The 17,889-nt window shown below is 38.4% G+C and overlaps 2 protein-coding genes across 3 annotated transcripts in view; one reads left to right on the top strand and one right to left on the bottom strand.

Annotated features, from left to right (window-relative positions):
• Positions 1-17,889, bottom strand: part of LCLAT1 (lysocardiolipin acyltransferase 1) — a 194,307-nt gene that overhangs the window by 141,041 nt on the left and 35,377 nt on the right. The gene's annotated exons all lie outside the window — the stretch shown is intronic.
• Positions 14,836-17,071, top strand: LOC110587190 (transcription factor BTF3-like). Of its 2 annotated transcripts, none has more exons than XM_044918512.1 (2): positions 14,836-14,880; positions 16,583-17,071. In XM_044918512.1, the coding sequence occupies exons 1-2, from the start codon at positions 14,836-14,838 to the stop codon at positions 17,069-17,071; spliced, it is 534 nt and encodes a 177-aa protein (XP_044774447.1). The 2 variants fall into 2 exon arrangements, with proteins under 2 accessions (XP_044774447.1, XP_044774448.1); XM_044918513.1 differs by lacking the exon at positions 14,836-14,880 and having other exon boundaries at positions 16,583-16,967; positions 17,025-17,071.

Here is a 17,889-nt window from a genome sequence, read left to right as displayed (position 1 = left end):
AACAGTCAGTGCAAAATACTGATTTGTCATCTCTAAAAACAGACAACTGTCAAGTATTTGCTATGTGAAACAAAATTTTTCCAACCAAGAAGTCTGAGACGGTGCTAACAAGCCAATTTGATACACTGGATTTGACTAGTAACCAAGAAAGCAAGCTCTTCAGTATTTCTCGGTACCAACAACTAAAAACATCTACCATGTTAAGTCAAGAATATAACTTATTAGGGATGTCTATCACATAAGTAGTAACTTAAGGATAAATGATCACATAGCCAAAGATTTCTGTCTCCCCTAAAAGTCTGAACTTCTTAAGAAATTCAAATTCTTCCACCTAGAATTCAAGGTCTTTTCTGATCCAGCCCAAATTAATTTTTCAAAATTTCCCTGAGTATTCAGCTTCCTACACACTTCACTTTAGCCACAAGCTGAACTCTCCCTGTTCCCCTAAGCCCAACGTGTACCTCCTCATGTCTAAATTACACCCTCTACACTCCATGTAAGGAAACGACTCACCCTACAAGACAGCTCAATTCTCTCCTCCTCCAGCAACCCTTCCCAAACTACTAGTTCAAAACAGTTTCTGCCTTTCCTCAGAACTCCTATAAAACTTTTGTCCATTCATGATACACATAGTGTTATTTTGTTGTTGTTGTTTTTTGAAGATTTTATTTATTTACTAGAGAGACTGAGTGAGCGAGCATGACTGGGGGGAGGGACAGAGGGAGAAGAGGAGGGAGAAGCAGGCTCCCCACTGAGCAGGGAGCCTGATGTGGGGCTTGATCCCAGGACCCTGGGATCATGACCCGAGCCAAAGGCAGACACTTAACCGACTGAGCCACCCAGGTGCCCCCATAGTGTTATTTTATTGAACTGGATTTACTTCTTTTTTGCATGTATGTCTTATTTCCACAGGACAGACTTGTGACATCTGCGCTTGTATCATCCACAGCATTGCATTCCTAGCTGATAGCCAGAAAAAAATATTTCTTTTTTATTTTAGGTTACAAACTAACTTAGGATGATACTTAAATATATTTGTGACATATGATATAAATACCTAATGTATGTTTAGCCTAGACACAGTATTACACTTTTCCCTTGAGAATAAAAACTTTTAAAACATGTTATCTTCCCTAAGGCTAACATCTCAATGATAGCTTCTAGGCAGAGAAAACCCAAATTCCTGTATTTCCTTTTGATACCACACATTTAAATTATTAAAAGCTTATTTTTTTTTAATTTGTGCATATACGTTTCTCCCCTGAAAGTCCAGGCAGATCTTTTATAATATACAAAACGTATGGAGCACTACCACAAATGCAATTAACAGGCTAAAATTAAGGTATAAACAACCAACCTTGCAAATGGAAAATGTAAACAAAAATCATTCACTTTTAGGAAATTAAAAAACAAATCTACAAATTATAAATATAAGCTGACACGAAGGCCACCTGTTAAGCTGGAAAAAAAAATTCCAGTGGGTTATCCATGTACACACTACCACACTAAAGCATAAGATTAAAAAATACCAGCAAATCATAAGGTCGTACAGCTTAAAGAGGCAATACAAGTCTCCCTCCCACACCTGAAAGTAGAACTTTCCTATGAAACCCTTCATAAACCAAAATGGCATAAAGTGAAGAAGTAATTACCATTACTTCATTATGAAAATATTTTTGAGCATTCCCATAGCCAAAAAATAACCTCTCTCAGGCTTTTTTGATACCTCAAGACACATCTTGCTAACAGATGTGCAAAGTAAATTGAGAAAAAGCACAGATGCTCACAGACACACTTCAAAGCCATGGCGGCTTGAGGCTGAGATGCTGAGTGTAGTTCCCCGGAAAGGAGCTTGGTGGCGCTACACTCACTGCTTGGGGGTGCCCGCTGCCTCTGTAAGGGTGCGCTGCCAAACAAATGCTGAACGCAAACTTCTTTTGATTTCTTTCAGCTAGGAAAAACAGGTACTAATGTAGGTCTTTGGTAAAAGTAAGGTGATATAACATGAACTTTCAAAAAGCAGGGGATACCGTCGCACCACAATGGTTAAGAGCACAGTCTCCGAAGTTAAATTGTATAAACTAGCACTAACTCCTTATGCGCTATACTGTGTGGCCTTAAGCAAGAAGCTTAACCTCACGGTGCCTCGGATCAGTAACAATAGAACCTGCCTGGTGGCGTCACTACCGGTATTGAGTTAACATACGTCAAGTGCTTAGACAAGTGGCTGGTATATTTAAATGCTCAATGAATATGCTACTGTATTATACATGGTACAAACATATCTGTTCTTTCCATTCATTTACTTTACCAAATATGATAAAGTTTAACTTATTATAACAAATATATATTCATCATCCATAGCTAAGTGGAAGACAATATACTTACCAATGCACTTAGGTTTACCAGATATGCACTACCACTCCTGTCTACTTCACTAGTTAGTCTCCTACCCATAGTAACCACACCTTCTTTCTCTCATTTAGGACTCTCTACAATAGTACTGCCTGATAGAAAAATAATGTGAGCCATGTATGTAATTTGAAATCTTCTAGTAGCCACACTTAAAATGTAAAGAAAAACAGACAAAATAATCTTAAAAAGATTTAACCCAATATATACATAAATTATCATTTCAATGTGATCAATCTTAAAATAAATGATTAAGAGGGGTGCCTGGGTGGCTCAGTCGCTAAGCGTCTGCCTTCGGCTCAGGTCATAGTCCCGGGGTCCTGGGATGGAACCCCGCATCAGGCTCCCTGCTCGGCGGGAAGCCTGCTCTCCCTCTCCCAGTCCCCCTGCTTGTGTTCCTGCTCTCGCTGTCTCTCTGTCAAATAAATAAATAAAATCTTTAAAAAAAATAAAATAAAATAAATGACTAAGATACTCTGCATTCATTTTTTCATTCATTTTTGAGTCCTAGGCCTCCTACAATAAAACTTACTCCTCTTCTGCATCAGGCTTGCCCCTAAATTAACCGAAGCCTGTGGTCAGACAGGCTGTGGGTTTGAATCCCAGCTTTGCCACTTAATAACTGTGAAACTTCCAACCTGTTACTTCCGCAATTGTAAAAATAAGGGTAACAGCAGTACCCACAGGTCAAAGGGATGTTGTTTAAAATCAGGTGAGTTACCACATGTAAAGTGCTTGCGGCAGCAACTGGTGCATAGCATATACTTAGTAAAATACTGGTTGTTACTGTTGTTATTAAAAGCTGAGTGAAGGTAGCCAGATTAAGATGCATCTGTATGAATTTAGATACAAATGCTTCATCGGAAAGATAAGTGTATGACCACCTTTTTGCAATGTTTTAAGAGCAACAGTGGGTTTCCCTGTACATAAGCAGCCAGAGCCTTGAATGGCTCTCTTCAGACCAGGCTGACTTTACAGAGCACTCCCCACCCGCGTCTTACAAAGACCTGTGGGGCAGAACTGCCCTTTCTACCTAGAGCCATTTGACACAGAGCTGGTTCTTTCCCCACTGCACCGGGCTGTGCGGTAAGAAGCTGTGAAGGGCACTCCTTCTTGCAGTGGGGATTCCTCCCCTTCCTCCCTTCCTCCACACAGGGTCCTGGAAGGTAAAACACGTAACATTTCATTTGTTTTCTGTCATTTTACTCACACCTTGTGAGTTGTATTCTCTGCATAAAATCCCTTCATGGGGGGCGGGGGGAGTCCTGCTTATCAAATCTACCATTTACCAAATCTACCTCTGAAATACAAGTTTTGTCTTTGGTCAGATTAAGCTACTTGCCAAGGTCACGGAGTGAGTTAGTAGGACAGCCAGGCCTAGAACTACACGGGAGGTCAACTGTTCTCAACTCGACAACAGAGTGATTTGATAATTTAATCAGCACAAAGGAAAACTGGTCCTCTGGCAAAGAGTAATTACACACTGAGAAAAATGATTTGATGATTTTTTTAATAAGATACAAATTTTAAGTCTATAATTTTATTTTTTTTTTAAGATTTTTTTTTTTTTTTTTGAGACAGAGAGAACGAGAGAGAGAGAGCACATGAGAGGGGGGAGGGTCAGAGGGAGAAGCAGGTTCCTTGCTGAGCAGTGAGCCCGATGCGGGACTCGATCCAGGGACTCCAGGATCATGACCTGAGCCGAAGGCAGTCGCTCAACCAACTGAGCCACCCAGGCGCCCAAGTCTATAATTTTAAACATTGTAACAGAATCTAAAGAATCTCCTTAGGGTCAACAGAAGCTGCTTTATGAGCATTATTTGTTAATTCCTCATGGAAATACACTCATGGTATTGGAAAGACCTCAAGGACAGAATTAAGGACTGGTAAGAATCTAATACAATCTTTGCACTGACTATAGATCTATTAACTCTGAACTTTCTAGCTCTAAGATTCTAAGTATCTAAGAGGAAAGATCTAAATCCATGCTGCCTAGGTGGGTGGGATCTAAGTGAACTTGTGATACAAAGGAAACAATATGTTAAAGATTATTTCCAGAGGAAAAAAAATGAAAGATAGTATCTAAGAGCCAGGATCTGAAAAAGCAAGATCCAGGGAGACAGCCTACTACAATCAGGCTGTTGTGAATATAAACCATCAAAAGCAAACAGAAAGCAAGCATGATTCTAAAAGCAGAACTCTCAGGCAACTGCCCTGCAAAGTCAGCACGGTCTCCATCCCCAAATCGGTCATTACTGAGCACAAAGCCGACATTACCTTTTCCCCCCAAGTTATTATTAAAGGGACAATAATCAACTATTACTTTAGCAGCAAACCATAAAAGTGCACATACATGACCAGATTTTAGTGTTGGGATTTTTAAAAACTTACGGCCAAAGTATTCTGATACGAATTTACTAATATTCATAATGATTATTGTGCTTCACACAGTATCTGGGTCTGACTGGAATGTAATTCGTGTGATTTACGGTAGTAACTACTACTCTACAGCCAAACATTTCTAAAGACAGCAGTAAGGAGAAGGGTTTCCCCCCTGGGTTGATGTTGAAGACCTCTAAAGCTCTGATGTCTTCTTTTTAACCACTTTACTGAGATATAATTCACATATACAACATTCACGCACAGAGTGATGCAACATCACACAGTCAATTTTAGAACAGTTTCATCACTCTTACCCCAGGCTGAAGAGCACTTGTGGTCTATTCACTCACTCTTTTTCCAGTTGGCCACATCATTTCTATTCACCTGGTGAATAGACCTTAAGTGACTTAAGACCTTAAGGGTTAAGTGACCTTAACCCAAAGGTCACTTTCCCAGAAAGGTCTTCCCTGACACCCAACTGAACACTATAACACCACGCCCACGCCAACACACACTTCGAGCATCATCTCACCTGCTGCCCGCACCCTCAGCCCCTACCCCCCCCTTTGTTTTTCTCTAGATACTGATCACATTTAGCATTCCAAATGTTTGCTGTTTATTGTCTGTAAACTCCAAAGGGGGTAATGATTGTTGTCTTACTGGGCCTAGAACATGACCCTGCTGTAAAAGTTTAACGATTATAGAGGGAAAAGGGGAGGGAGAGGAGAGCAACGGAAGTAGCTTCACTACTACAAATTTCACTAGCTTGTAAGACCTTTGTTCTAATTATTAAATTATGGGTTTTTCTCCTTTATTTTTTTTAAAGATTTTTATTTATTTATTTGACAGAGAGAGAGCACAAGCAGGCAGAGCAGCAGGCAGAGGCAGAGGGAGAAGCAGACTCCCTGCTGAGCAGGAAGCCCAATGCGGGCTCGATCCCAGGACCCTGGGATCATGACCCGAGCCGAAGGCAGACGCTTAACCGACTGAGCCATCCAGGCGCCCCAACATTTTTTTCCTTTAAAATAAAAGCCTAACTAGAGAAAACCGAAATAAATGAAGTTAACTAATTTAACACCATTGCAGATGCCAATATCTATGCCACATTTAAAGATTTGTTCCGAAGTTTTCATTCCTTGAGGCCTTTACTGAATGCCTAACCTGTATACCATGGAGAATATCAAAGAAATATAAGACAGTCATTTTCTTCCAAAAGCCTACAGTATGTGTGAGCCAGTTGTGCACAAATTAAATAAATGCTACCTTTGTTTTTCTGCTTTTGTTTCTCATTTTTTAAAAAAAATATGTGAACAGCAAACACCTTCTAAACACCATAGAATGTGGGGAGAAAAAACAATAATATATGTGAACTGGAATAGTCAGAAACTGGCTCCTAGAGGAAGTAGGGTTATCAGAGTCCGTGAAACCAAGGTAACAACAGAACCAATGTGCAATGGCTTCCCACACTAGTTTATTTCTTCCATATACAGTAATAAGGAGGTAGGGAGGAAGGTTCAGGCTGGCAGACAACTCTCTTCCACACAGTCATTCAAGGATCCAGGTTGCTTCCATTGTGGCTCCACATCCCCCTGGTTCCACATTATGGTACACATCCAGCCAGCAGAAGAGGAAAAGCACCAAGAACAGCAACACATCATTTCTACTCACATTCTAGTGGGGGAAATTCAGTCACACGGGAACCAAGAGCTACCTCCGGGCTCAGGAAAAGGGGAAGAACAAGAGTCTCTGCCACAAGGAGGATTTGAAATGAACCATGAAGGATAAGTGGCATGAAACCAGAAACGAAGGAACCACATGAACAAAAACAAGCAAGTCAAAACTAAGCAACAGTCAGGCCAGAAGAGCGAGAGGACAAGGCTGGCTATTTCTGAAGAGTGGTGAGAGAAGACGAGGTTGGTTAGATCAATGGCTCCCAAATGTAAACTGAAGACGAATCCCAATAGATGTCAAAGTTTCTACCAGTCTACAGCGAAGTGAAAAAAACAAGTACAAGTAGATAACCCGTTAATAATGCTAAATTAATTACAGCATGTTTCTAATACAATTTTCTATGACTTACATAAAATGTGATATCAAAATTTCATGGTTTAATTTTTATATTAAAAAATGTTTTTAAACATGACAGTTAAGGCTATCAACAGTTCTAAGATAATGCCCTTTCCTGACTATAACAAATTCAGTCTCTGCCTTGTAGGCAATGGGGATTTTACTTCACTTTCCAGTTCATTATATAATTTGAATGCTTAATATTTTCTAACAAATTAGAAAAGACTTAGTACTCCTAAATAGCCATAAGAGTTTAAATATAAAAAACAAGAGTTACCTGAGAGTAGGGAGAAAGTCTTACATATATAAAATGTACTCAAAACACGTGCCCCAAAGATTGGGGGGAAAAAAACAGTTGATTCTTCTGGACCCAACTTCAAACTAATATATAAATATATAACATATATGACAAGTATTAAACTCAAAAATGGGGGCTTAAGAAAGCAATAAATTGGCAAACTAAAAAACAATCTCCTATAGAATTAACTCAAAATTTCCTTTTCTAAAATAACTACTTTTAATCTAAAAATGATATAATACACTATTCTATTTAACATAGATTGGGGGGAATGTTAGATACCATTAAAAATAGCAATAAAGAAAGTAAAATTCTCTTTTTGCTAGAGAAATTCAAATGTCATCATTCAACTAGCAGATAAAAATAAGAATTTTATTTAGAATAAAAGAGTGTTCAACACTAAAGAAAGCAAACCCTTAGAACTACTTATGACCAATGGAAATATGTGCTTATTAAAGACAGAAAGCTAATTTTTATTAGCCTCTAATAAAACCAAACTTCTATAAAAAATCACTTTTTCTACCTTATCCCCTATATACCACAAATGGCAAGGTTTGAAAAAAGATGACACTGCACAGCATACCTCCTTAAAAATAAAGAGAAAAAAAAAAAACCTGTTAGAGAAATATAAAAGGTGCAAATTCCATTTATTGGAAACCTGCTATATGCCTCAGTAAGTTCCAAACATTTGTGCAAATGTTAGCCATGCATCTTTCCAGTTAGTTTAGAATTATTAAGGTAAGGAGTGACCAAACTAAATGAAATCAACCATGCAAGGAAAACATCTGCTGATAATTTCTAAAGTTAATGGTTTCCAATAGTCATATATATCTCTTACCACAATGCTTTCCATGGAAAATATTCAAGTATTTATTGGAGAAAGATCAGCCTAAGTCGAATTATTATCAAAAAATACTTCTACCACATAGCAGTCTGTTAGTTTGGATAATTTGTCAGATTCTAAAGAACTTTCTGCTTAACTGAGAGTTACTGCTCTTTAAAAATTTAACACACACGGGGCACCTGGGTGGCTCAGATGGTTAAGCGTCTGCCTTCGGCTCGGGTCATGATCCTGGAGTCCCGGGATCGAGTCCCGCATCGGGCTCCCTGCTTGGCGGGGAGTCTGCTTCTCCTCCCTCTGACCCTCCTCCCTCTCCTGCTCTCTGTCTCTCGTTCTCTCTCTCTCAAATAAATAAATAAAATCTTTAAAAAAAAAAAAAATTTAACACACACGTACCATTACTGTGGCAAAATTATTTCTACAAATAGAATTTCAGCTTGCTAAAATTTAACTTACCACACATTTGAAAAAATGAAATCGTATTTGATAAATACTTCAGTTTAATTATTTAAAAATGAAATCACTTTTTAAAAACTATCTGGCAAATATGTTACTCATCAGTACTTAGACATGCACATACTTAAACATGCTGATCATACCAGTTTTAGTCATATTAAAATTTGATGGCTGAGATTTATTAAATGTATGGGTAAGCTTTAGCTTTCCCTTAAGCTCATGGACAAAGAAACAGAAACTAGATGTACACTAGGGATTTTTTTCTGCACAAACACAGCTCTTGCCTATCATACTCCTCTAGTGCTACTATCTTAAAATGACAATAAAAAATATTGGTTATTAGAAAATCTAACAGTTATATGACATTGAGTAAACACTGAAAATTTAAAATAGTCTCAAATCTAGGGTCACAGAGTACAATGGAAGTCCCATAAAGTAAATCAACTTAAAAGGAAATATGAGAAGTCATTATTTCCAAATGAGGCCTGTATGCTTCAAAAAGACGGACTTGGGAGGCTCTAATACTTATTCCAACAATGCTATACTTAAAATATTTTTCCAACTCCTTTTCAAGAAATCCCTACAGAACCTTTAGCGCATTCTAGTGATTATCCTCAACGAATAGCAACAAATCTTCAAACTTGGAAAGCAGGTTTGAGGTTTTAAAGCAATTAAGGAGTCACGTGGGGCCCGCTATAGAGAATATAATGAATCATCAAGCAGAGTAATATACAGTTGATTGAAAATGAGATGTAAACACAAGGCAAGGACAATTTTCTTGTGAGGCAACCCTGGAAGAGTAAAGCCTCCCAAAGAGCTCTGAGTGCACTTCTCAACTGGATGTCAATGTAAGTCAACTTCACAACTACAAATCATTTAGTCCAATCTCCTATTTTACCAATTAGAAAACTAAGTTTCTAAAGGTGAAAGAAACTGCCCCAAACCTATATTTAAAGCCAGACTTGGGGCTAAAAGTGAGGTCTCCTAATTCCTTGTTCAATATTCTTTCCCATGTCTATGGTCTTCCAGGCTTGAGAAAAGGAAAGCAGAATTGCCTTTAAAATCCATTAAGGGTTTCAGTTTTAAATTCAAATTAAAGCAATCGGGAATCTCCAAAATTCTGTAAGAATATGCAATTACATTTTAAAACACATGCACATTTAGTGTTGCCAATTCCAACTACTACATGGAGGAGGCAGGGACAAACTGCAGAAAAAATTAAGGATGGATGATATAGTAGTTCAGGTTCAAAGTGGTTAGGCCTTAAATTAATTCTAATTTGGCAAAGCCAAACTTCTTCCAACTCCATCAAATATGAATATGCTTTTTTCTTATGCAGACATTTAAAAAAATTTTAAATGAGTTGTCATCATTCATTACCGTTTAAGAGCATTTGTTGAGCATTTACCATGCCAGACAGTATGCCAGGCACTTGCATTACCTCATTTAATCCACACAACAACCCTATGGAGGGAAGTACTATCATAACCCCATTTTAAAGATAAGGAAACTGAGATCCTCCAGAGTCCTAAAAGTGTGATGGGCTGTATTTTCCAACAATGTCTATAAAAATATTTACTACCCCACGTTTTTTTAATAAACTTTTTGCTTTAGAAGTTTTAAATTTACACAATTATATTGATAGTATAGAACTCCCATATACCCCATAGCTAGTTTCCCCCATTATTAATACCTTATGTTAGTATGGTACATTTACCACAATTAATGAACCAATAGGTACATTTTTATCAACTAAAATCTAGACTTTATTTAGATTTCCTTAGTATTTATCTAATGTCTTTCTTCTGTTTCAGGATCCCATCAGGATTCCATATTATATTTAGTCATCATGTCTCCCTAGGCTCCTTTTGGCTGTGACAGTTTTTTCAGACTTGCCTTATTTTTGATAACACAGAGATTAAAAAACTGAGACCCCAGATGTATCTTACTCCAGAGAAGATGCTTCTTAACAAGTCTCCTGAACAATTTCCTATAATCCAAACTACCCTGTTCTTAGAATTTAAGCAAGTCTATGTGTTGGTCAGTGCAGTGGGCCTGAATTGGCAGGACAATCACATTTGGAAAGTAGATCCTACAACAATACTTTTCGTCTGGGTAACTGCATTAATGCATTCAAGAGAATTTATGAATGAGCTGTCGTGGTATATAAGATCATGTGTCTGCAAAACATAAGTTATATCATTCCCAGTGACAGGACCAAGCAGGCAACGTATTAACTTCTTTTTAAGTAGCCATACTAGCTTTTCCACACTGTTATGAAAAAACAGGATTTTTTAAATATTCAAATAATTTCTACTTGCTTTCATTTAATGGAAGGAGTGCTTATAAGATATTATTAAATTTCGGGGCGCCTGGGTGGCTCAGTCGATAAGCGTCTGCCTTCAGCTCAGGTCATGATCCCGGGGTCCTGGGATCGAGTGCCGCATCGGCCTCCCTGCTCGGTGGGGATCCTGCTTCTCGCTCTCCCTCTGCTGTTCCCCCTGCTTGTGTTCCCTCTCTGTCTCTGTCAAATAAATAAATAAAATCTTAAAAAAAAAAGATATTATTAAATTTCTCATACACATTTTAGGATTAAGTTGTAGCCAGTACTAATTATAACATGCCTGGAAAAAATTTAACCTACATGGATTAAAATTCTATTTATAAAAGAAAAGTCTAAACTGCAGAAACAGTGCTTAGTTTAGAACAAGAACATGTACATAACTGCCAAATGCAATCCCTGTTTAGATGTCTCTCTTACCGAAACACTGTAATTACAAAAAACCAAAATGAATTTCTAAGTGTTTCAAGATGAAATAGTCCTTGCATAATTTCTAAGGCTTATAATTACTTTCCTGAAAAGGTAAATACTCCAAGTTTTAATTTTATACAATACTAACTCTGCAAGTTAACACAGATTGAACATTTGATTTTACTCTAAAATGGAAGCCACCTATGAAATTCAGAAGCTTTTAAAAATGAATAATCAAATGTTAACCAAAGGAAAATTACTGGGAGGCTAAAGGCCAATGCTAACTTCCTACAGCCATTTATGGGGAAAGAAAGCAAACCCCCAAGTTTACTGACTGGCTTTTTAAGATTCCTCATATACGTTTCGTGACTACCCAACAGAGAAATGCACCACAACACACACAGTCTCTCACTTCCCATTCCCTCTTCAGTCCAGCTTTTGGCCTCTACCATTCCACTGAAACCACTTCAGGAGAAAAGTCCACTTTCACGCTGCCAAATCCAATGGCCACTTCACTGTCCTCATTTCACTCTACCTCTTGGCAGCATTCCATATGAATGGCCATTTCTTCCTTGAAACGCTAGGCTCTCCTGGCTTTTGTGAACATCGTCCTCCTGGTTAGCCTCTGACCCCACTGACCTGGCCCTCCTGGTCTCCTCAGTTGGCTCCTGCCCCTCTCCTGGACCTCAAAATGCTGGGGCTGCCTAGCGCTCGGACACTGGTTATCTTCTCTACATCCTTTTCCTCTTTCTTCCTTCCTCCCCATCATCCTCCTGCTGACCTTTCCAAAAGATATCTCCAACACAACTGTCTCCCCTGAGCTCCGGACTCTCAGACTGAGCTGATGACCTGACACTTGGGTGTTTCAAAGTCCTATCAAACTGAACACATGCAGAATAAATGTCATCATTTCCCGGGCCTTCCTCCACATCCACTCCGCCCTCAGTTCTCTCCAGCTCCATAAACAACATCAGCATCCACCCCAATTCTCTATGAGAAATCCAGGAGTCATCTTTCATTCTTTCCTTTCCCTCACACTCCCCAAATCCAATAAAATCAGCAAGAGATCTGTCAACTCCATCTCCAATACCCATCCTAAATCCAACATGCTGCATCGACGGCTATTGCCACCACCTTAATCCACGCCATCATCATCTTGTGCTTGAACTGTTGTGACTGACTTCCTCTCCTTCACTCTTGGCCAAACCATACCCCCACCCATGGCCAGTCCTTTCCCCATAATATAGCAAAAAAAAAAAGTAAAACGTCAACCCGATTATCATTTCCCTGTTTTAAGACTCTTTAATGGCTTTCCACTGGGCCTACAGTAAAAATCAAATTCCCACCCAAAATCTACAAGTCTTTTATGAGTTGGCACCCACCTCTCATCTTTCCAAGTATATCACCTCCCATTCCCCTTCACCCACATTCCAACCACTCTCTTCTGTCAGGTTCTCCTACAGGCTATTTCCTGCCTCCGGGCTTTATGCAAATTGTCCACGATGCCTAAAATGGTCCTCTCAGACTTGCTGCTTAACTATCTTCCTTTCTTCCTTTTAAGTGTCAGCTTAGTGTTGTCCCCTTAGAGAAGCGTTCACTAAGGCTGACCACTACTTTCCCTTGGTAGAGCAAGTTCCCATTGGTAGTTACTCTTCCACCTCAATCCTGATTGCTTCCTTTATGGCTCTCATTACAACCTGCAGTTATTTTGTTCCTTTATCTATTTTCCTGTTTTCGGCCCATCACTCCTTCCAGAATTTTAGGTTTACAGTTCTATGGTTGTGAGAACTATGTTGATATTGTTCACTATTATAGACTCAGCATAAAACCCAGCACACTTGGAAAGAGCTCAATTACTACTTGCTGAATGGCTTGGTATAAAAAATGAGGAAAGTCAGATGAATTGCTACTACTATTTTATGTTTTATTTCAGGAATTCAAAAGCAGGCAGAAACAAATATGGTTCAGTTGATCACAGTGTCTTTCAATTCTTGGTCCTTTTACCACTTCTGAATTTATATGGGGTCCTTTCTATTTAAGAGAGTAACAATACAACACAAAAGTATAACAGAAAAATAATGTCACCTTACATTCAGAGAGCATTTTCTAGTCTCCAATGTGTTGTCAAATGTTTATTACCTCAACTGAAATTCAGAAAGCAGGTATTACTTCCATCTTATAGAATCATTAAGATTCACGGAGGTCAATGAATTGCCTAAAATAATTTTTTTTTTTTTAAAGATTTATTTATTTATTTGAGAGAGTGAGAATGAGAGAGAGAGCACATGAGAGGGGGGAGGGTCAGAGGGAGAAGCAGACTCCCTGCCGAGCAGGGAGCCCGATGCGGGACTCGATCCCGGGACTCCAGGATCACGACCTGAGCCGAAGGCAGTCGCCTAACCAACTGAGCCACCCAGGCGCCCCTGCCTAAAATAATTTTTTAGTGGCATAGCTGAGATTTTGAACCTTGTTTAAACCTTGCTTTTTTTTTTTTTAACTTCTCTTTTTTTTAAGATTTTATTTATTTATTTGACAGAGAGAGAGAGATAGTGAGAGCAGGAACACAAGCAGGGGGAACAGGAGAGGGATAAGCAGGTTTCCCACCGAGCAGGGAGCCTGATGCAGGGCTCGATCCCAGGACCCTGGGACCATGACCTGAGCTGAAGGCAGATGCTTAACCAACTGAGGCACCCAGGCACCCCTCAAACCTTGTTTCTTTTACTTTTTTCTTTTTTGTGTTTTGTTTTAATGCACAGTTTCAACCTTATTTTAACTGAAGCATAAAGCACACAGTGAAGTGTACAAATCCTAAGTATATAGCTTGATGAATTTTTACAAAGTGAATATACCCAGATCAAGATAGAACATCACCTGCAACCCAAAAGCCTCCTTCATAAATGCTCCCTCCCAATCATTAACTACTCCTAATCAGACTGTAACCACTATTTGACTCCTAGCACTATAGTTAGTTAGTGTTATCTGTTTTTTAACTTTACTAAAATGGAATCAACAAGTATATACTCTTCTGTATCTGGTTTCTTTAACTCAAAACTATGTTTGCAAGATTCATCCATATTAATAACTGTGGGAATGGTCCGTTCTTTTCTGTTACTGTATAGTATTTAACTGTAAAAATATACCAAAATTTATCTATTCTGTTAGACATTAGAGTATTTTCCAGGTTTTAGCTATTATGAATAATGCTGTTAATGAACATTCTTATTTTGTAGATCAAGAAGCTAAGGCCCAGAAAGGGAAAATGACTTAGTCAAAGAAACAAAGCAATGGGGCAACCCAACTAGACCCCAGAAGGCTTGATTTCCCTTGCCTATGTGAAACAGTCAGCACTCAGAAGCCATCTGAATCTTCAGAGATTTTTTTTTAATGCTTGCATAATATAAAACCAAATCTTAAGTTACAAATACTATGCCAAATATTATTGTAGTTTCTGGTTACCAAAGTTACTTCAGTAAAAATTTTTTAAACAAATGTAATCTTCTCTAATTTGTGGCATTCAACAAGATTATGATGTTTGGGGGTAGAAGTCATTTATTTTTATACATATCATTATTCCACAGGGGTTTATCTAATTTACAGTCAAATAAAATTTTGTTTCCCAGATTAGAAATGCCTCAAGTTGGGAATTCTATCAAAATATGGACAAATACAACAGTCTCAAATTATGAACAGGTAGCATTCCAAAACTTTGCATTTAAGTCAGAGGTTTAGAATTCAGAATGCACTTTCTCATAGAAATTGTATAATACATAGTGATCAAGTTTTCAGATCAGTATGCAAAAGCCAACTTGACTTAAACATACCTAAAAATAGCACTAGTAGCAACAGTCTTTAACTACTATGAACACACACCTAACTTGGAATAATAATCTATAAAACTCTATCTTAATACCACCAATCTCTTATGTTAACTCTCATAAACCATGAGAGACCCACTCCTATCTCCCTGTCTTTTCTTCCAAATGCCTCTATGACCAGTTTATGCCTATTTTTTTAATCCCTCACCAATACTCTTCACTTTATGTTCCCAGATCCTGAGCCACAGAATTCAAACCACAACTTATCCCATAATTTCTATCCCTTAAATAACCCCTTGAGATTTTCAATGCTATAAAAACCCTTGGGAGGAGAAAGACAAAGAGAAATAGAGGGGGAAAAGAGGAAAATCATAAAATCTCAAGAAACTCCAAAAACTAGGGGCGCCTGGGTGGCTCAATTGGTTAAGTGTCTGCCTTCAGTTCAGGTCATGATCCCAGGGTCCTGGGTTCGAGCCCTACCATCTGGCTCCCTGCTCACCGGGGAGTTGGCTTCTCCCTCTGTCCCTCCACCCTGCTCATGCTTGCGCTCTCGAGCACGCTCTCTCTCTCAAATAAACAAAATCTTAAAAAAAAAAAAAAAAAAGAAAAGAAAAAAGAAATCCTATAAAGTAGTTCTTCTATCTTCACCAAAAGGCACATGGAGTCACATGGAATTTTTCTAAGTTCCTACATTCACTGAAATATTCTTTACTAGAGCCCTATTCAATCCTCTGGCCTTCTTAAAATCCTAGACTGGGTACTTCTGAGCATCTCCCCTTGCATTAGGAAAGCTTCCTGTTTCATTCCTTCTCACATTCTCTCTCATTTCTCACTTAGATTCTAAATGGAAAGATAATGCTGCATGTTGATAACATCAAGTCTTTAGGTCACATAAAACTAAAATAAAGGAGAGATGGTGCTTCAGGAGTAGTCAGGTCATTAAGTTCACTATTAATCTATAACATGGTATATACAAGTTAGGAACTACATACGAAAGCTTTGGAGCAAAGAAATAGTTTCATGAATGGACAACAAAGTTTCCAGAAACGAGAAAAATTTATCTCATACATTACAATATAACATTCCTTTGTTCTTGTGGCTCACCTTATCTTTCTAATAATTACAGTGAAGATGTATGCTATATTGTCTCGGTACAACGAACACTGACCCCAGTATACCACAAATAGGTAGAATCCAGGGTAATAAAAAGTCAGTTCCCAACCTGATGAAATTATTTACCAACAAATGCAGAAATCAATTTCTGCTTAGTCTAGGTGATGAAAACCAAAGGACAAGAGCTATATTAGCATTAAAAATCCAATGAAGAAGATGGTAAATGACTCTGAAGGCCAAAAGAAACCTTAAAAGTCAAAAATGTCCTCAAAGAATTCTTAAGCACAAGAATGAGTAGTAGAGTCTCTAAACTTTGAAGAATGGATATTTTACAGAGCTGCCATCTTGCGTGCCCGCATGTGTGCACCTAATCTCAGCTCGTCCGCTCGAGATCCCCTGAGCGCCAACCCTATTCCCCCGCGCGGTCCCATTTCCACTCCAACAAGATGAAAGAAACTATCATGAACCAGGAGAAACTCGCCAAACTGCAAGCACAAGGGCGCATTGGTGGGAAAGGAACTGCCTGCCGAAAGAAGAAGGTGGTTCATAGAACGGCTACAGCAGATGATAAAAAACTTCAGTTCTCCTTAAAGAAGTTCGGGGTAAACAATATCTCTGGTATTGAAGAAGTGAATATGTTCACAAACCAAGGACCAGTGCTCCACTTTAACAACCCCAAAGTTCAGGCATCGCTGGCTGTGAACGCTTTCACCATTCCAGGCTATGCTGAGACAAAGCAGCTGACAGAAATGCTACCCAGGATCTTAAATCAACTTGCTGCAGACAGTCTGACTAGTTTAAGAAGACTGGCTGAAGCTCTGCCCAAACAGTCTGTGGATGGAAAAGCACCACTTGCTACCGGAGAGGAGGATGATGATGCAGTTGCAGATCTTGTGGAGAATTTTGATGAAACCTCCAAGAATGAAGCAAACTGAATTGAGTCAATTTCTGAAGAAGATAAAACTTGAAGAAGTTACTGGGAGCTGCTATCTTATATTATGACTGCTTTTTAAAATTTTGTTCATGGATCTGATAAAATCTAGATCTCTAATATTTTTAAGCCCAAGCCCCTTGGACACTGCAGCTCTTTTCAGTTTTTGCTTATACACAATTCATTCTTTGCCCCTAATCAAGCTGAAGAAGCCTGGGAACAATGTTTGAAACAAGGTTAATAAAGTTCTTCACCTAGGATATGATTTTTTTATTTCACTGACACTGATTTGTACACAGAAAGCAAAGTTGTTTATAGAAAGGTATTCATGGCATGTAATATGGCTGGTAATTTATGAAATTTGATTAAAGATTTTAAATGGCTGTATAACATAAAAAAAAAAAGAATGGATATTTTATGGATGGATATTGGACAAAACAAATATTCCACAGAGGTTAACTACTATTGTTTTCTCCAAACAGATGTGTTCAAAAGTTACCTGAAGTCACATCCATGACTTAACACTACCTTTAAAAACTTCACAACCTTCAGAACAGTGCTAAACACTATGTGGATGTTCAATTTTTATTGACTGGAGACTAACAACACACATGGAATCTAGAACCTTGAAGCTGAAGTAGATTTTAGAAGTCATCTGGAACAATTTCACTTAATTCAACAATAAGAGTCTTGGGAAATTATCAAATCTTTGCTGAAACATTTCCAGGGACAGAAACCTGCCATATCAACAAGGCATAGAGGAACGATTTTAATTACCAGAATATAAGATTTCGTTGTAATGATTACTCTCATAAACTTCTT

Source organism: Neomonachus schauinslandi, chromosome 10 (genome assembly GCF_002201575.2).
Source record: "Neomonachus schauinslandi chromosome 10, ASM220157v2, whole genome shotgun sequence".
In the NCBI taxonomy this organism is placed as follows: domain Eukaryota; kingdom Metazoa; phylum Chordata; class Mammalia; order Carnivora; family Phocidae; genus Neomonachus; species Neomonachus schauinslandi.
This window is presented reverse-complemented; position numbering and strand designations above follow the sequence as displayed.